This window comes from Heptranchias perlo, chromosome 37 (genome assembly GCF_035084215.1).
Source record: "Heptranchias perlo isolate sHepPer1 chromosome 37, sHepPer1.hap1, whole genome shotgun sequence".
Taxonomy (NCBI): Eukaryota; Metazoa; Chordata; class Chondrichthyes; order Hexanchiformes; family Hexanchidae; genus Heptranchias; species Heptranchias perlo.
In genome coordinates, this window is record NC_090361.1 from 14,205,400 (window position 1) to 14,226,104 (window position 20,705).

General features: G+C 46.8%; 1 protein-coding gene across 1 annotated transcript in view; it reads left to right on the forward strand.

Annotated features, from left to right (window-relative positions):
• LOC137304311 (adhesion G protein-coupled receptor L1-like) overlaps positions 1–20,705 on the forward strand; it is a 331,855-nt gene that overhangs the window by 119,301 nt on the left and 191,849 nt on the right. The window contains exon 2 of the mRNA XM_067972853.1: positions 788–1,001. Coding sequence (XP_067828954.1) covers positions 788–1,001 — 214 coding nt within the window. The remainder of the gene's footprint in view (positions 1–787; positions 1,002–20,705) is intronic.

The following is a 20,705-nucleotide window of genomic DNA, read 5'->3' on the forward strand; positions in this document are numbered from 1 at the left end:
TAAAAAACAAATTATCTGGTCATTATCACCTTCCTGTTTGTGGAACCTTGCTGTGCACAAATTGGCTGCCATGTTTCCTACATTACAACAGTGACTACACTCCCAAAGTACTTCACTGGCTGTAAAGCGCTTTGGAACGACCTGAGGTTGTGGAAGGCTCTATATAAATACAAGTCTTTCTTTATGATACAACGATAATGGAGTTGTTGATTAATTGGAGCAATCGATTAGTCCACAACAAACCCAGACATGAGGTGAGGGACAACCCCAGTGATGGAGAGCTTTGGGAACCATAGGTCCAAAGTCACCTGTTCCTCCCGAGCCTGTTACACTCACCACACGCCATGTCTCAAATTACTCATATACTGTATCCCAAAATGTTATTCTCTGAAAGAAATGTGTCCAATTTGCATTTGAATGAATCAATACTCTCCACTTCCACCGTCTCCCTGGGGATCCTGTTCCACAGAGTGACCACTCGCTCACCAAAATATTGTTTCCACAGATTAGTTTTGAATTTACCCACTTCGAGCGCAGGCCGTGTCCTCTGGTTCTATTGTCCTGGTCAAGGTGAAACAGCTGGTCACGATCGACATTATCCAGTTCCTTCAGAATCCTAAAATCAGCAATCATATCACCTCTCAACCTTCTCTTTGCCAGTGAGGAAACCCCAGTGGTGGAGAGCTTTGGGAACCAAAGGTCCAAAGTCCACCTGTTCCTCCCGATCCTGTTACACTCACCACATGTCATGTCTCAAAGCGGTGCTTCTGATTGCCCCCCCCCCCAGGTTTGAGTCGAGCCGCCTTGCCGTTTGGTCTGATGCGCCGGGAGCTGGCGTGCGAAGGATACCCCATCGAGCTGCGGTGCCCGGGGAGCGACGTCATAATGATCGAGAGCGCCAACTACGGGCGGACAGACGACAAGATCTGCGACGCTGACCCCTTCCAGATGGAGAACGTCGAGTGCTACCTTCCCGACGCCTTCAAGATCATGTCACAAAGGTAGGACACCGAGGGTGATTTCAGGGGGGAGCTAGGCTGAGATCCAGAGAGGAGGGGGCTTTGTGTCGCTCGAAGTAAAGTCTATGAGAAACAGGAATGCTCATGCTTAATCAGCTTCCTTCCTTTTTGGATGCAATTTGGTATAAAATATTATTATTCGTCAATCTCCCATGGCATTGCACACAGGGGGTCGAGATCTAGTCCTCAGATGAAGCAGGGTCAGAGGGTGGCCAATGATTGGACCCGAGGGCGTACAGACTCCATTCGGTCCACATTTTAACGTCATACGTTCTGTCCTTGTATTTTTATAAGACTTTGATTTTACATCGTTAGTTAAATGGCAAAATTGATGGCAGTTTGGGAAGCAGAGAACTCAGGTTGGTTGGATTATGGGAGTTTCTCCACAGTAGGAGCCGAGGAGCTATGAGAGGCAAAATTGAGGTTCTGCAGCGCCACCACTGGAGGGAGGGTGTCATTACAACGTGACAAGTTTACATAGGTAGTTTCCATTATAAATGTTGACATAGGAATTTAAAATGGAAAAAAGTTGACACAAACGTGTGACAAAAACGTGACAACAGGAAGTAAGGTTTTGTACACAGGAAGATTGTTGCTATACTGTAGAGAATTGATGATTCCTCTCTGGAGAAAAGAGACGTGCGAACAAAGCAAATAACACAAACCACTGGACCTGTCAGACATATCTATCCCAATCTTTGCTATGCATATGTAACTTGACTTTCCCTTTGTCCATACGTGTGCGCAATTTGGCCGCCCCTCCATATTCGAGCCCATCGCTTCTAATTCACTTCCTCTTCTTTTTTCTTTAACTCCTTAAGACCTACCTCTTTGACCAAGCTCTTGGTCACCTGTCCTAATATCCCCTTACGTGGCTCGGTGTCAAGTGTTTGATTTCGCTCCTGTGAAGCGCCTTGGGACGTTTTACTATGTTAAAGGCGCGATTTAAATGCAAGTTGTTGTTGTTGACTAGACAGGGAGCTACTGCAGCGCCCTGATCTTCAGATATCATTGTGTTATCTACTTTAGTTACGTGTAGCCACCGACCCGCAGTTCACAGGCCTCACACAGCCAGCCAGCGGCAACTGCAGTCTAGACTCACTGGATGTTAAGACTGCAGGTCAGGAAGACCTATTTTTCACTGGGTTTTCCTGATGGTTGCCTATGGACCTGGCCCCAGGAACAGGATCCCCTGTGGTGATGTATATGCCACAGGCTCAAGTTTAAATGGCTTTGTATACAATCCAATTCCATAGTTGGTTAGTACTGTAATGGCTCCAGTGCCAGTCAGTCTGGGGCCCGTTACAGTACCAATAGTCGGAGCCCATCATATTATGGTGCCTCAGTTCGGTCAGTATGAGGTACAGGTGAGAGGTCAGTGTGTAGCGCAGGTGAGAGGTCAGTGTGTAGCGCAGGTGAGATGTCGGCTCGGTCAGTGTGTTTTATAGGTCAGAGGTCAGCTCGGTCAGCATGTAGTACAGGTGAGATGTCGGCTCGGTCAGTGTGTTTTATAGGTCAGAGGTCAGCTTGGTCAGTGTGTTTTACAGGTGAGAGGTCGGCTCAGTCAGAGTGTTTTACAGGTCAGCTTGGTCACTGTGTTTTACAGGTCAGAGGTCAGCTTGGTCAGTGTGTTTTACAGGTCAGAGGTCGGCTCAGTCAGAGTGTTTTACAGGTCAGAGGACTTCCCAAAGCCAATAAATTACTTTTGACATCCAGTCATTGTTTTGTAGGAAACGCAGCAGCCAATTTGTCTACAGCAAGATCCCACAATGACCAGTTAATCTATTTTTGGTGATCTTGCTTGAGGGAAGAATATTGGCCAGCACACAGGGAGAACTCCCCTGCTCTTCTTCCAATAGTGCCATGGGACCTTTTACATCCACCTGAGAGGGGCAGACGGGGCCTCAGTTTAATGTCTCATCCGAAAGACTGCACCTCTGACAGTGCAGCACCCCCTCAGTACTGCACCGGAGTGTCAGCCTAGATTATGCAGTCTTATCTTCTGTGTATTTATTCAACTTTGAGATGCTATGTAGCTGCTCGGCTGTTTATTTCCACCATGAATTTCCCCAAATTTCATATTTAAGACCGAAAATGCTGGAAATACACAGCAAGGCATCTGAAAGAGGAAAGAAAGTGAATGCCTTCAAATGGGGAATCTTCACCCCGACCCCTGGTGAAGGGGCTCCACCCGAAACATCCTTTCTGTATAAACGTACTGACAGGCTTGTTGTTATATGTCCAGCATTGTCTGTCTTTAGTTCAGATTGCCAGCGTGTTCATTCCTCTCCAGTGCTTGCTGCAAAAAGCATTATCCGTCCCTCACTCGGTGAAAAGTGCAAAGACAAACAGAAATGAGCAAAGAGGACAGCCATGCCCTCTCCCTCCCCCTCCCTCCCTCCCCTTCTCTCGCTCCCTCCCCTTCTCTCGCTCCCTCCCCTTCTCTCGCTCCCTCCCTCTATCCCTCCCCCTCTCTCCCTCCCCTTCTCTCGCTCCCTCCTTCTATCCCTCCCCCTCTCACTCCCTCTCCCTCTCACCCCTCCCCTCTCTCCCTCCCCCTCTCTCCATCCCCCTCTCTACCTCACCCTCCCTCGCTCCCTCCCCCTCACTCCCTCTTCTCCCACTCCCTCCGCCTCTCACCCTCCCCTATCTCCCTCCCACCCCCTCTATCGCCCTCTCACCCCTCCCCTCCCTCCGCTCTCTCCCTCCCCCTCTCCCCCTCTCTCCCTCCCCCCTCCCCCCCTCCCCTCTCTCCCTCCCCCCTCTCCGCCTCTCTCTCACTCCTCCCCTCTCCCTCCCCTCCCTGTCTTCCCTTTCTCTCTCTCTCTCTCTCTCTCTCTCTCTGACCCCCCATTTCTCCCTCTCTCCCTCCATCTCTCCATCTCTCTGTCTCTCTCGCTCTCCCCCTCACTCCCTCTCTCCCCCTTCCCCTACCTCTCCCTCCCACCTCTCCCTCCTCTCTCCCTCCCCCTCTCTCCCTCCCACCTCTCCCTCCTCTCTCACCCTCCCTTCCCCTCTCTCTCCCTCCCCTCCCTCTTCCTCCCTCCCCTCCCTCTCTCTTTCTCCCTCCCCCTCTCTCCCTGCCCCTCTCTTCCTGTCCCTCTTTCTCCCCCTCTCTCACTCCCCTCTCTCACTCCCCTCTCTCCCTCCCCTCTCCCTCTCTTTCTCTCCCTCTCTTCCTCTCCCTCTCTTTCCCCCTCTCTCTCCCCCCTCACTCCCCTCTCTCTCCCTTCCCCTCTCTCCCTCCCCCTCTCTTTCTCTCCCTCTCTTCCTCTCCCTCTCTCTCCCCCTCTCACTCCCCTCTCTCTCCCCCCTCCCTCCCCCTCTCTTCCTCTCCCTCTCCCCCCTCCCCCTCACTCTCCCCCTCTCACTCCCCCCTCTCTCCCTCGCACCTCTCCCTCCCCAGCTGCCAATATAAGTAAACTGAGAAATAAGACGACAGACTGACCAGCTAAGTTGTCTGGAAGTCTCAGCTTCTGTGGTAATACACGGGCACTGATCAATATGTTGTCTGCTCAAAACCTCAAGTGCAATCAACAAAGCAAAACCTGCCAATAGATCAATAGGAGCTGCATCAGTCAGTGCGGGCCGGTCATTAAGTGTTGGCGCCAACTAACCAGGTTGGGAGCATCTACTAGCGGTGTGTTGGGGGATGTGACATGACATGCGGTCTGAGCAATGGAAAGTCGGGTCGATAACACTACTGGGCCAACCTCTTCCAGCACCCACTTCCTATCTGGACTCTCTTAGAGCTGATCAATGCTAATTGAAGTTTCTTGTGTTGAAAACCAACCTTTCATAAACCAACCTTCCAAGAGCACACTAACTCTGTGAGCAGTAGAAGAGGCAGCGGGAGAGCGAGTGGCATGGGGGAATGGGGGGGGGGGGGGCGGGTGGGGGCTCGGCTGCTCCGTTCTGGTCCCCACATGGTTGCGAAGGGCTGGACTCTGACTGACCCCGAGAGGTTTCCCACCCAGCGTCAGGCGAAGATTTTGTGATTCGAAAGTTCCTCTGATGCTTTGGTTTCTTTCCTCCTCTCCTGAAGGTTCAGCTTCCTCCTGGGGCACAGATCCGTGAGCACTGGCCGCCCTCCTGTACCAAGTGCGCATTCCTCAGCTGGGAGACTCAAACGGGAGGCACCAGCAGGCTATTCGCTCACAGGGGCATCACAGTTGAAGCCGATCTTGGCCCTTCCCCCCGCCCCCCACTGATGTCAACACATAAACACACTGTACAGCAGCGATCATTCAGGAGCCTATTGATGAGTTTGAATGAGCAGAGAATCCAGCCCATAGAACGTTCTGGCACAGGCGCAGACTCTCTCAACCATCTTTACTGCACTGAATTTAGGTTCCTCTCAGGGTTAGATTTTATACAATCCCATTTTTCCCATTTACTCTCCAAACATATCCCATTTTCCTACTTTTGCCCCATGCCCCTTCAAACCCTCCTTTCCCCACTAATTATCCAACACCTTTTTGAATGCTGCAATCAGTTTAGCACATTCCGATAACTCTTTGTGTGCAGAGAGTTCCCGCTAATCTCTCCCTACATGAGATACTGCAGAGGACGCTAGCTATCCCCATAATTACCGAATCCCTATGACTACAATCTTTCTATTCTGCTGCTCCACCCCCACCCTCCCCCTAACCCCAACGTTCCCCGCCTTGGACTGCATCTTGCTCCACAGATTTTGTCCTCTATAACTAAAAGTTAATTACCTGGACTCAGACATAAAGGGGAGATATCAAAATTTGCAGAGGATACAAAACTGGGAGGAGTAGCTTGCCTTGAGATCACAGCCTTGTGTCTTCGAGTTCCCTGCCACTGGAAATAATCTCTCTACTTATACCTCGGTTATCCCTTTCATCGTTTTGAATACCTATATTGAACTTCGCCTCTCAATGGTCTGAGTTCGAGAGCCCTAAGGGCTCGAGCCTTAATTATAACTCACACCGCACATCCCTGGCGCCAACCTGACGAATTTCCATTCCATTTCCTCCAGGGCTAGTCCATCCCGCCTAGGAGCCAAAAACTGCACATGTGTATTCCAGATGTGGTCCAACCATCATCTTCTACTAAGTCATCTTAACCTCTTTGCTTTTACGTTCAATCCCTCTCAATATAAACCCCCAATTCCCATTTGATTCTTAATGAATTGTTTTTTTTTTAACCTGTGCACCCTTTTTTTCAGGATTCATTTACCGGCCACCTAGATCCCTTTGTTCCTCCACTGCTTTATCAACTGAGGTGTGTCTCTATTCTATGCTCCTGTTCCAAAAAGATATCAACTCACATTTTTCTGTATTAAACGGCATCTGCCACTTATTCGCCCATTCTCCCAGCCTGCATTCTCCCTGGAACTTTGCTACTACTCCCAGTTTATGTATATGGTGTATATGGACTTTCAAAAGATGTTAGATAAAGTACCACATAATAGGCTTGTCATCAAGATTGAAGCCCATGGAATAAAAGGGGCAGTAGCAGCATGGATACAGAGTTGGCTAAGTAACAGGAAACAGAGGGTAGTGGTGAACGGTTGTTTTTTGGACTGGAGGGAGGTGTACAATGGTGTTCCCCAGGGGTCGGTGCTGGGACCACTGCTTTTCTTGATATATATTAATGACTTGGACTTGGGTGTACAGGGCACAATTTCCAAATTTGCAGATGACACAAAACTTGGAAGAGTAGTGAACAGTGAGGAGGATAGTGATAGACTTCAAGAGGATATAGACAGGCTGGTGGCATGGGCGGACATGTGGCAGATGAAATTTAACGCAGAAAAATGCGAGGTGATACATTTCGGTAGGAAGAATGAGAAGAGGCAATATAAACTAAAGGGCACAATTCTAAAAGGGGTACAGGAACAGAGAGATCTGGGGGTATATGTGCACTAATCTTTGAAGGTGGCAGGGCAGGTTGAGAAAGTGGTTAAAAAAGCATATGGGATCCTGAGCTTTATAAATCGAGGCATAGAGTACAAAAGCAAGCAAGCCATGATGAACCTTTATAAAACACTGGTTCGGCCGCAAATGGAGTATTGTGTTCAATTCTGGGCACCGCACTTTCCTGTTACTTAGCCAATTCTGTGAAGGCCTTAGAGAGGGTGATTCCAAGGATGAGGGACTTTAGTTAGACTGGATAGACTGGAGAAGCTGGGGTTGTTCTCCTTGGAACAGAGAAGGTTGAGAGGAGATTTGATAGAGGTATTCAAAATCATGAAGGGTCTAGACAGAGTAGATAGAAACTGTTCCCATTGGCAGAAGGGTCAAGAACCAGAGGACATAGATTTAAGGTGATTGGCAAAAGAACTAAAGGTGACATGAGGAAAAACTTTTTTACGCAGCGAGTGGTTATGATCTGGAATGCACTGCCCGAGGGGGTGGTGGAGGCAGATTCAATCATGGCCTTCAAAAGGGAACTGGGTAAGTATTGGAAAGGAAAAAAATTGCAGGGCTACGGGGATAGGGCGGGAGAGTGGGACTAGCTGGATTGCTCTTGCAGAGAGCCGGCAAGGACTCGATGGTCCAAATGGCCTCCTTCCGTGCTGTAACCTCGCTATGATTCTACGATTCATCAGCAAATTTTGATATCTCCCCTTTATGTCTGAGTCTAGGTAGTTTATCTTTGTAGTTATGGTGAACAAAATTTGTGGAGCAGGAGGCAGTGCAAGGTGAGGAGCAGCAGAATATAAAGGTTGTAGTCAGGGGATTCGATAATTCTGGGGATAGCTGGCATCCACTGCAGTCATGACCGAGAGTCCAGGAGGGTGTGTTGCCTACCTGGTGCAAGGGTAAAGGATATCTCAGAGCAACTGGAGAGGAACTTGGAAAGGGAGGGGGAGGATCCAGTTGTTGTGGTCCATGTTGGGACCAATGACATAAGGAAGAAAAGGGAGGAGGTCCTACTAGGGGAATATCAGGTTAGGAACTAAATTAAAAAAACAGGACTTCACAGGTGTTAATTTCAGGATTACTACCTGAGCCACGTGCTAATTGGCAGAGGGATAGACAGCTCAGGAAGGTGAATGCACGCCTGAAAGACTCGTGTGGGAAGGAGGGGTTCCATTTCATGGGATATTGGCACCAGTACTGGGACAGGAAGGAGCTGTACTGCTGGGATGGGCTCCACCTGAACCGGAATGGGACCAGCGTCCCAGCGGAAAGGATAAATAGGGCTGTGGATAGGACTTTAAATGAATAAGACAGGGGGAGGGTTTTGGTGAAAATTGCATAAATCTGAAGTTAAAAGATACAGGAGATGAGAGTAAAGGTCAGACCAAGGTAAGGAATAAGGGTAACATGAATGGTCAGAGAACAGATACAGTTACAGAACATAAGCACAAAATAAAGTGAGTAGAACAATTAATGAAAACAAATTAAATTGTCTGTCTAGCATCCGAAACTAAATGGGGGAACTGGAGGCAATAATTCGTAGCAAGGAGCCAGATGTAGGAGGGATAACTGAAACATGACTACGTAAAGAACAGGACTGGCAGTTAATTATTGCAGGATATAACGTATTTAGAAAGGATAGGGAAGGAAGCAGGGGGGTGGGGTATCTGCACTAATTAAAGACAATATAATGGCAGTAGAAAAAAGGGACATACGTAACGTTAAGATAGAAACAGGATCCATATGGATTGAGACAAAGGATAAGGAGGGATCGATCACGTTTATAGAGATATTCTACAGACCACCTAATAGTGGAAGGGAAGTGAAGATGAAATATATAGACAAATCTATGAAATGAGTAAAAGACATCAAATAATAATCATGGGACATTTCAATTACCCCCAAATAAACTGGCAAGAGGAGGTAGGGGGGAAAAGGGAATGGAGTTTTTACAGTGTGTACATGACTCCTTTCTTATCCAGTATGTAAGAAGCCCAACAAGAGAGCAATCACTGCTCGATCTAGTAATGGGAAATGAACCAGAGCAGATAAGAGAAGTAAGCATCGGGGAAAATCTAGGCAATAGCGATCACAACATAACAAGGTTTAAAATAATGATTGAGAAAGACATAAGTAAGACAAAGACCAAAGTAATAAGTTGAAAAAAAAGGTTAATTTTGAGGGGATAAGAATAGAACTAGGGCAGGTAAACTGGAAAAAAACTTTGACAGACAAAGAAATAGAACAGCAGTGGGTAATATTTAAAATGGTGATTAGTGGAGTTCAGGAGAAATATATTCCTCTAAAACCAAGAACAAACGAGCCAATAATGAAACACCATGGATTAATAAAGAGATAAGGGTAAAATTGAAACTAAAGAAAAAGGCATACTCAAAGTACTTAGACAGTAATGGAAAGGGTGATAAAGGGAATACAAAGAGGTAGGAAAGAAGTCAAAAAAACAATTAGGAAAACAAAGAGGAGCTACAAATTCAATTAATAAGGAATATAAAAAGAAATTGTAAATTATTCCACAGACACATAAATAACACAAGAAAAATCAGGGTAGGGATAGGGCCACTGAGGGATACACAAGATAAACTCACAGGTAATGACAGCGAAATGGCAGAAATATTGAACAGCTACTTTGCCTCAGTGTTTACCAGGGAGACTTACATGGTGGGTATGACATTAGAAGAAGAGAATCGAAAAATGATATCAGGACATTTAAGATAAAAAGGGAGGAGATAATTGATAAACTAATCAAACTTAGAGGAGATAAAACCCCTGGTCCGAATGGATTGCATCCACGTATATTAAAAGGAGTTAGGGAACAGATAGCAGAGGCACTATTTCTTTTATATAAAAATTCATTAGAAAAGGGAGTAGTGCCAGAGGACTGGTGGACAGCTGGAGGGTGTTTCTGAAACCCAAGAATGGGTGGCTTGGGGACGGGTGGGAGTTGAAAATAGTTTTTTTTTTGGGTCGCAACCGCAAAATTTTCGGACTTTGCATTCCCAGTGGGAAGCCTGTACTTTTACCCGCCGAAGTTAAATCCAGAAATAAAGCCGGGTTGCAGGCGCGACCCAAAAACCAACAATTTTCAACTCCCGCCCGCCCCCAACTCACCCATTCTTGGGGTTTAAAATCACTCTCCTGATGTGATTCCTTTATTTAAAAAGGGAGATGGAACGAGTCCAGGTAACTACAGACCAATTAGCTTAACTTCAGCGGTAGGGAAGATAATAGAATCTTTACTCAAAGATGTAATTAAGAAACCGAAAATATAATAAAGATTAGTCAGCACAGATTTCAGAAGGCAAAGTCATGCTTGACCAACCTTTTTGCGTTCTTTGAAGAAGTAACAGAAAGAGTAGACAAGGGTAATGTAGTAGATGTAATACATTTGGATTTTCAAAAGGCCTTTGATTGTAGACTCATGACTAAGGTCAGAGCATGTGGAGTCAGGGGCCAGGTAGCAGAATGGATAGCAAGCTGGCTACAAAACAGGAAACAGAGAGTAGGGGTGAAGGGTAGTTACTCTGACTGGCAAAAGGTGGGAAGTGGTGTTCCACAGGGATCGGTGCTGAGACCACTGTTGTTCACAATTTACATTAATGATTTGGACTCAGCAATCAGAGGTACAATTTCAAAATTTGCAGACGACATCAAATTGGGGGGTGTAGTTAACACCAAGGAAGAATGCGACAAAATACAAGAAGACATTAATAAACTTGCAGAATAGGCATGTAATTGGCAAATGAATTTCAATATAGGTAAGTGTGAGGTGGTGCATTTTGGTAGGAAGAATAAAGAGGCCACATACTGCTTGGATAATAAGAGTCTAAATGGAATAGAAGAGCAAAGGGATCTGGGTAGAGATACACAAATCACTAAAAGTAGCGACGCAGGTTAATAAGGCCATAAAAAGCAAACCAAACACTCGAGTTCATTTCTAGAGGAATAGAATTGAAAAGCAGAGAAGTTATGTTAAACTTGTATCGAACCTTGGTTGGACCACACTTGGACTATTGTGCGCAGTTCTGGTCTCCATATTATAAAAAGGGTATAGCGGCATTGGAGAAGATGCAAAAAAGATTCACAAGGATGATACCAGAACTGAGAGAATATACTTATCAGGAAAGGCTGAACAGGTTGGGGCTTCTTTCTCTAGAAAAGAGAAGGCTGAGGGGTGACCTGATAGAGGTCTTTAAGATAATGAAAGGGTTTGATTGGGTAGACGTAGAAAAAATGTTTCCCATTGTGGGGGAATCCAAAACTAGAGATCATAAATATAAGATAGTCACTAATAAATCCAATGGGGAATTTAGGAGCAGCTTCTTTACCCAGAGAGTGGCGAGAATGTGGAACTTGCTACAAGAAGGAGTAGTTGAGGTGAACAGCATAGATGTATTTAAGGGGAATCTAGATAAGCACATGAGGGAGAAAGGAATAGAAGGATATGCTGATAGGGTGAGATGAAGAGGGGTGGGAGGAGGCTCGTGTGGAGCATAAATGCCGGCTTAGACCAGTTGGGCCGAATGGCCTGTTTCTGTAATGTAAACTCAATGTAACTCGACGATCAGGCACATCGTTCACACACTGACCAATCACATCATTCATACACTGACCAATCACATCATTCACACACTGACCAATCACATCATTCACACACTGACCAATCACATCATTCACACACTGACCAATCACATCATTCACACACTGACCAATCACATCATTCATACACTGACCAATCACATCATTCACACACTGACCAATCACATCATTCACACACTGACCAATCACATCATTCACACACTGACCAATCACATCATTCACACACTGACCAATCACATCATTCACACACTGACCAATCACATCATTCACACACTGACCAATCACATCATTCATACACTGACCAATCACATCATTCACATACTGACCAATCACATCATTCACACACAAGATGCACAAGGATGTAGGGGTACAGATTCACAAATCATTAAAAGTAGCAACGTAGATTAATGCTGTGAATGGGCAAACATAGTACTGGAACTAATTTTTAGAGGAATAGAATTCAAAAGCATAGAAGTTATGTTAAACTTTATAGAACTTTGAGTATTGTGCACAGTTTTGGTCTCCCGTATTACAAAAAGGATATAGAAACACTGGAGAAGGTGCAAAAAAGATTTACAAGGATGGTACCAGAACTGAGAGGTTGTAACTATCAGGAAAGATTGAACAGGCTGGGGTTCTTTTTTCTAGAAAAGAGAAGGCTGTGGAGTGACCTGATAGAGGTCTTTAAGATTATGAAGGGTTTCGATAGGGTAGACATAGAGAAGATTTTTCCCATTGTGGGGGAGTCCGAAACTAGGGGCCAAAAATATAAGATAGTCACCAATAAATCCAATAAGGAAATCAGGAGAAAGTTCTTTACCCAGTGAGTGGTGAGAATGTGGAACTCACTAGCACATGGAGTAGTTGAGGCGAATAACATAGATGCATTTCAGGGGAAACTAGATAAGTACATGATGGAGAAAGGAATAGAAGAATATGCTGATAGGGTGAGATGAAGTAGGGAGGGAGGAGGCTCGTGTGGAGCATAAACACCGGCATGGACCAGTTGGGCCAAATGGCCTGTTTCTGTGCTGTACATTCCATGTAATATTACTGTACAAACACTTAGCAAGCTTGAGTGAAATAACTGCAAGATGTTAACCAGTGATTTTAATTGGGTTAACATCTTGTTATGATAGTGGGCACAACCATTTTAGACGAACGCATTAAGAACCGCGCAGTAATATCGCACAGCACCATTTCCAGCTGATAGAGATAGAAGAAAAGTCAAGGATGAAAACAGATCTATTGGCCCATCACAGTTCATCCCCAACTGCAATGGGGCCGTGAACTGTAATGGGCCGTGTGGGAGAAATATGGCACATACTACAAACACACGCACATACACGTGCACACACTCACATACACATATACACGCACACACAAATAGACACACATGCACAGACATACACACACATGTACAAGTGCACACACAAACACATGCACATGCAGGCACGAATGCACACAAACACATGAACATATACTAACACACATGATTATGCACACTAAACACACATACACAAACTGCAAATGCACACACATGAGAAACACAAACATGTACATGCACAAAAACACACACACATATACACAGATGCATACCCATGCAAATACACACACAGTTATATTAAATGGCGGTTTCCTCCATATTTTACTAAAAGAAGTTAATAAAACAAGTGCCTACAATGAACCCACAGAGGATTAGATGGAATGAGTGTCAGGTGAGGTTATCCTGTGTCCGGTGTCCAGCCCCTTTGGTGTTCCAGGTTAGAGAGGAGAGCTGTCTGGAAGGCCGAGGTAGCCACACCTGAGAAAATCATGGCCTAGTCAATGTCCCCTGCGGGAGTAGTGTTGTTTGGCTCAGCTTTCTGAGTCATGACTAGACCCTGAATGATTGGAAATGGACTTTAGATTCATTTCATGCTGCAGTTTGCTTCTGCAGTGAGGCCTCAAGGGACTGCAGAACAATGAAAACAACTGAATCGATTTTTTATTCCTGCCGATATCTTCACTTCCTTTAATAAATGCCACTGAGCCCCGCATTGCTGCTCAGAGCGGAAACTTGATATCTGATGCTTTTTCTTTCTCTCTCCGTTACTTCAGCTCTGTTATCTGAACACAGATTGAGGACACTGTGAACCTGCTCAATAACTGATGTATTTATACCTCACAGTGCCCAACCCCACTGCCGTGTTCATAGGCCCCGCCCCCCACCCCCATCGTATTGCTGTGTTCCCAGACCCCTTAACCCATTCCTGCACTCACGGACTCCCCATCCCCATCCTATTCCTGTACTCATAGACCATCCCCCCCCCACATGCCATTCCTGTACTCATAAACCCTCCCCACCCCATCCCATTCCTGTACTCATAAACCCCCCCGCTTCCAATTCCAGTACTCATAAACCCTCCCCACCCCATCCCATTCCCATGCTCATAGACCCCCCACCCCATTCCTGTACTCCCAGACCCCCTTCCCCATTCCATTCCTGTACTCATAGACCCCCCTCCCCACATCCCAATTCTACACTCCAAGGCACCCCCTCTCCATCATATTCCTGTATTTATAGATGCCCCCCCTCCACATCCCATTCCTGTACTCATAAACCCCTCCCTTCCCATTCCTGTACTCCCAAACCCCCCCTCCGCATCCCATTCCTGTACTCATAGACCCCCTCCCCATCCTATTCCTATACTCCCGGACGCCTCTTCCTCATCCCATTCCTGTACTCATAAACCCCTCCCCATTCCTGTACTCCCAAACCCCCCCTCCGCATCCCATTCCTGTACTCATAGACCCCCTCCCCATCCTATTCCTATACTCCCGGACGCCTCTTCCTCATCCCATTCCTGTACTCATAAACCCCTCCCCATTCCTGTACTCCCAAACCCCCCCTCCGCATCCCATTCCTGTACTCATAGACCCCCTCCCCATCCTATTCCTATACTCCCAGACGCCTCTTCCTCATCCCATTCCTGTACTCATAAACCCCTCCCCATTCCTGTACTCCCAAACCCCCCCTCCGCATCCCATTCCTGTACTCATAGACCCCCTCCCCATCCTATTCCTATACTCCCAGACGCCCCCCCTCCACATCCCATTCCTGTACTCATAAACCCCTCCCTTCCCATTCCTGTACTCCCAAACCCCCCCTCCTCATCCCATTCCTGTACTCATATACCCCACTTCCAATCCCATTCTGTACTCATTGCCTCCCCATCCCATTCCAGTACCCCAGACCCCATCTCCCCATCCCATTCCAACACAGCCAGCCCCTTCCCCCCCATCCCAATTCTGTGCTCTCGGACCCTCATCCCATGAATGTGCCCTCAAACCCCCATTCTCTTGCTGTGCTTCCAGACCCCTCCATTCTAATCTTCCTTTGCCACTCCACAGGTCTGCACCCTCGATACTGCTTGCAATATCAGATTAGTTCTGTGGACCTATAAGATTGTGAAGGGGCTTGATCGGGTGGATGCGGTGAGGATGTTCCCAAAGATGGGTGAAACTAGAACTAGGGGGCATAATCTTAGAATAAGGGGCTGCTCTTTCAAAACTGAGATGAGGAGAAACTTCTTCACTCAGAGGGTGGTAGGTCTGTGGAATTTGCTGCCCCAGGAAGCTGTGGAAGCTACATCATTAGATAAATTTAAAACAGAAATAGACAGTTTTCTAGAAGTAAAGGGAATTAGGGGTTATGGGGAGCGGGCAGGAAATTGGACATGAAGCTGAGTTCGGATCGGTCAAGGCCCTGTGGGTGGCGGAGCGAGCCCAGGGGCTGTGCGGCCGGGTCCTGCTCCTACTTCTTGTGTTCTTTAGATTTGTGGTTGGGATCAGATCAGCCATGATCTTATTGAATGGCGGAGCAGGCTCGAGGGGCCGATTGGCCTACTCCTGCTCCAATTTCTTATGTTCTTATGTTCTTATGACCTCCAATCCCTGTAAAAAAGTTCATTTCTCTTGTGAAAAGTTGACTCAAAGATTGAAACGCTGACTGTTAGTTTGGAATACTCATGGTTGGCATGTCTGATGAGCTGTACTGTGGTGTGCAGTACTGTAATGTGTAATTCAGTAGTGTGCAGTACAGTAGTGTGCAGTACAATAGTATGCAGTATTGTAGTGTGCTGTTCTGTCTTGTTCAGTACTGTAGTGTGCTGTACTGTAGTGTGCTGTACTGTAGTGTGCTGTTCTATAGTGTGCTTTACGGTAGTGTGCTGTTCTTTGGTGCTGTACTGTTGTGTATAGAACTGTAGTGTGCTGTACTGTTGTGCGTAGCACTGAGGTGTTCAATACTTTAGTGTGCAAATCTGTAGTACGCTGTACTGGAGTGTGCAGTATTGTCATGTGCAATACTGTGCTTTGCAATTCTGTAGTATGCGGTACTGTTAGGAACATAGGAATATAGGAACAGGAGTAGGCCATTCAGCCCCTCAAGCCTGTTCTGCCACTCAATGAGATCATGGCTGATCTGTATCCTAACTCCATCCTCCCGCCTTGGCTCCATATCCCTTAATACCCTTGGTTAGCAAAAATCTATCGAACTCAGATTTAATATTATTAATTGAGCTAGCATCTACTGCTCTTTGTGGGAGAGAGTCCCACACTTCTACCACACTTTGTGTGAAGAAGTGTTTCCTAACTTCTCTCCTGAATGGCCTGGCTCTGATTTTAAGGTTACGTCCCCTTGTCCTAGACTCTCCCACCAGCAGAAAAAGTTTCTCTCTATCTACCCCATCAATTCCTTTCAAAATCCTAAAAACCTCAATCAAATCACCCCCTTAACCTTCGATATTCCAGGGAATACAAGCCTAGTTTATGTAATCTCTCCTCATAATCTAACCCTTGGAGCCCTGATGTGGAGGTGCCGGTGATGGACTGGGGTTGACAAATGTAAAGAATCTTACAACACCAGGTTATAGTCCAACAATTTTATTTGAAAATCACAAACTTTCGGAGATTATCTCCTTCGTCAGGTGAGTGAGTGTGGGACTCCTTGAACGTTTCGCATTTATAGTCAGAGAATAATACCTGGTGATTACAGATAATCTTTCCAACTGCCCGTTGTCAAGGCAATCAAAGTGTTCAGACAGAGAGGTGTTACCTACAGGACCACCGAATACACAAATGGCCAGAACACAAGACAGACAGAGAGAGAGAGGGAGAAACATCCGAAAGGAAGAGAAAGACAGAGAATGACCCGTTGTATTAAAAACAGATAACTTTTATTTGCTGGTGGGGTTACGTGTAGCGTGACATGGTCACGCTACACGTAACCCCTTGGAGCCCTGGTAACATTCTGGTGAATCTGCGCTGCAGTCCTTCCAAGGCCAATATATCCATTCTAAAGTGCAGTGCCCAGAACTGTACATGGTACACAGTACTCCAGATGTGGTCTAACCAGGGCTTTGTACAGCTGTAGCAAAACTTCCTCCCCTTTATATTCTAGTTTTAAAGGCCAACATTCCATTAACCTTTTTGATTATTGTGTACCTACTACATTTTAGTGATCTGTGTACATGGACCCCTAAATCTCTTTGGACCTCCACTGTTCCTAGCTTTTCACCATTTAAAAAATACTCAGATCTACCCTTTTTTGATCGAGAATGGATGACCTCACACTGACCTGCGTTGAAATCCATCTGCCACAGTTTTGCCCACTCACTTAATCTATCAATGTCCCTTTATAATTTTATGCTATCGTCTACACTACTTACTATGCCACCAATCTTTGTGTACAGAACTGTAGTGTGCAATACTGTGCTGTGAAATTCTATAGTGTGCTGTACTGAAGTGTGTAGTACTGTAGAGTGCTGTTCTGTAGTGTACTGTACTATAGTGTGCAATTCTACAGTGTGCTTTACTGTAGTGTAGTGTGCTGTACTGTTGTGTACAGAACTGTAGGGTGCTGTACTGTGGTGTGCTGTACTGTAGTGTGCAGTACAGTAGTGTGCAGTACAGTGCTGTACTGTAGTGTGCTGTACTGTAGTGTGCTGTACTGTAGTGTTCAGTACTGTAGTGTGCTGTACTGTGGTGTGTTATACTGTAGTGTTCAGTACTGTCATGTTCAGTACTGTCATGTTCAGTACTGTAGTGTGCTGTACTGTAGTGTGCTGTACTGTAGTGTGCATTACAGTAGTGTGCTGTACTGTAGTGTGCAGTACTGTAATGTGCTGTACTGTAGTGCTCCATACTGTAGTGTGCAGTACAGTAGTGTGCTGTACTATAGCGTTCAGTACTGTAGTGTTCCATACTGTAGTGTGCAGTACAGTAGTGTGCAGTACAGTAGTGTGCTGTACTGTAGCTTTCAGTACAGTAGCGTTCCGTACTGTAGTGTGCTGTACTGTAGTGTGCAGTACAGTAGTGTGCAGTACAGTAGTGTGCTGTACTGTAGTGTGCAGTACAGTAGTGTGCAGTACAGTGCTGTACTGTAGTGTGCAGTACAGTAGTGTGCAGTACAGTAGTGTGCAGTACTGTAGTGTGCAGTACAGTAGTGTGCAGTACAGTGCTGTACTGTAGTGTGCAGTACAGTAGTGTGCAGTACAGTAGTGTGCTGTACTGTAGTGTGCTGTACTGTAGTGTGCAGTACAGTAGTGTGCAGTACAGTGCAGTACAGTAGTGTGCTGTACTGTAGTGTGCTGTACTGTAGTGTGCAGTACAGTAGTGTGCAGTACAGTAGTGTGCAGTACTGTAGCTTTCAGTACAGTAGCGTCCCGTACTGTAGTGTGCTGTACAGTAGTGTGCAGTACAGTAGTGTGCAGTACTGTAGCTTTCAGTACAGTAGCGTTCCGTACTGTAGTGTGCTGTACTGTAGTGTGCTGTACAGTAGTGTGCAGTACAGTAGTGTGCAGTACTGTAGTGTGCAGTACAGTAGTGTGCAGTACAGTAGTGTGCTGTACTGTAGTGTGCTGTACAGTAGTGTGCAGTACAGTAGTGTGCAGTACTGTAGTGTGCTGTACTGTAGCTTTCAGTACAGTAGCGTTCCGTACTGTAGTGTGCTGTACTGTAATGTGATTGCAGAGTATTACAGTGAATGTTGTTATGTCGTGTAGTGAGATTACAGAGTATTACTGTCAGAGTTTTGAGTGTTTTCTGCGTTTTAACCAATTGATCCCCTGTTGCCCATTTTTCGAGTGGTTTGACACTTCTCTGTGCAGTGTCGTTAATGCCGACTCTCTCCTTTTTATACGTAATTATCCAATTATAACCAGTTGGGGCTTTGCATCATTCTAAAGGTCAGTTTCCACAGTGGCCGTTCAGACAGATCTGTCAGCAGCAGCTTTCTGCTCTCTGCTGCTCCCATGTGCTGTGGGTGTTGATAAGGAGCTGGACACAGCTCACTAAAGCTCCCAGGGAAATGGGATCGGAAGATCATGAGTCGGATGAGTGTTAAGATGAAAAGCTTACAGTGCCGCCTCTCATCTGCCCGACCGTGATTGGGGACCTCAGTCTTACATTTTCCATTATATAAGAAACGTGACATTTAGCCCCCAATCCAATTCCCGTGCTCGGGCCCAACCTGAATTATTCAGATCTGGTGAAGTTGTTGCTCTTTGAAGCTTGCCATTTGTGACAATATTGCAACAGGGAGAGCATAATTAAACATGGCATGAATATCACCCCATTGCGGCAGCCCCTCAGAGTGAAACATTAAGTGGCGACTGAGAGCTGGTTACTAATTAAACCGCACATCCTGCAGATCAACACAACCGCCTTCGAACACCGTGCTACCTGTCCTCAGCTAATTCGCTTTTGGAAGTTACTTCAGAGGCCGACAGATTGTCCGCCCTGCTGCCTCTAATTATATCAATAATTTTGCTCATAAGGCTATGGTCTTGCTGTGGGCACTGAATACACTAGACGTGCTGGGGTTGTAGCGTGCTGGGATTACCATGTGCTAGGGTTACAGTGTGCTGGGGTTACAGTGTGCTAAGATTACGTGTGCAGGAGGTGTGTTGGGATTACAGTGTGCAGTAGATGTTTTTTTTATTTGTTCATGGGATGTGGGCGTCGCTGGCGAGGCCGGCATTTATTGCCCATCCCTAATTGCCCTTGAGAAGGTGGCGGTGAGCCGCCTTCTTGAACCGCTGCAGTCCATGTGGTGAAGGTTCTCCCACAGTGCTGTTAGGAAGGGAGTTCCAGGATTTTGACCCAGCAACGATGAAGGAACGGCGATATATTTCCAAGTCGGGATGGTGTGTGACTTGGAGGGGAACGTGCAGGTGGTGTTGTTCCCATGTGCCTGCTGCTCTTGTCCTTCTAGGGGGTAGAGGTCGCGGGTTTGGGAGGTGCTGTCGAAGAAGCCTTGGCGAGTTGCTGCAGTGCATCCTGTGGATGGTACACACTGCAGCCACAGTGCGCCGGTGGTGAAGGGAGTGAATGTTTCGGGCGGTGGATGGGGTGCCAATCAAGCGGGCTGCTTTGTCCTGGATGGTGCGAGCTTCTTGAGTGTTGTTGGAGCTGCACTCATCCAGGCAAGTGGAGAGTATTCCATCACACTCCTGACTTGTGCCTTGTAGATGGTGGAAAGGCTTTGGGGAGTCAGGAGGTGAGTCACTCGCCGCAGAATACCCAGCCTCTGACCTGCTCTTGTAGCCGCAGTATTAAAATGGCTGGTCCAGTTAAGTTTCTGGTGTGCTGGGGTTACAGTGTGCGGTAGGTGTGCGGGGATTACAGTGTGCGGTAGGTGTGCGGGGGTTACAGTGTGCGGTAGGTGTGCGGGGGTTACAGTGTGCGGTAGGTGTGCTGGGGTTACAGTGTGCGGTAGGTGTGCGGGGGTTACAGTGTGCGGTAGGTGTGCTGGGGTTACAGTGTGCGGTAGGTGTGCGGGGGTTACAGTGTGCGGTAGGTGTGCTGGGGTTACAGTGTGCGGTAGGTGTGCGGGGGTTACAGTGTGCGGTAGGTGTGCGGGGGTTACAGTGTGCGGTAGGTGTGCAGGGGTTACAGTGTGCGGTAGGTGTGCTGGGGTTACAGTGTGCGGGAGGTGTGCGGGGGTTACAGTGTGCGGTAGGTGTGCGGGGGTTACAGTGTGCGGTAGGTGTGCTGGGGTTACAGTGTGCGGTAGGTGTGCGGGGGTTACAGTGTGCGGTAGGTGTGCGGGGGTTACAGTGTGCGGTAGGTGTGCGGGGGTTACAGTGTGCGGTAGGTGTGCGGGGGTTACAGTGTGCGGTAGGTGTGCTGG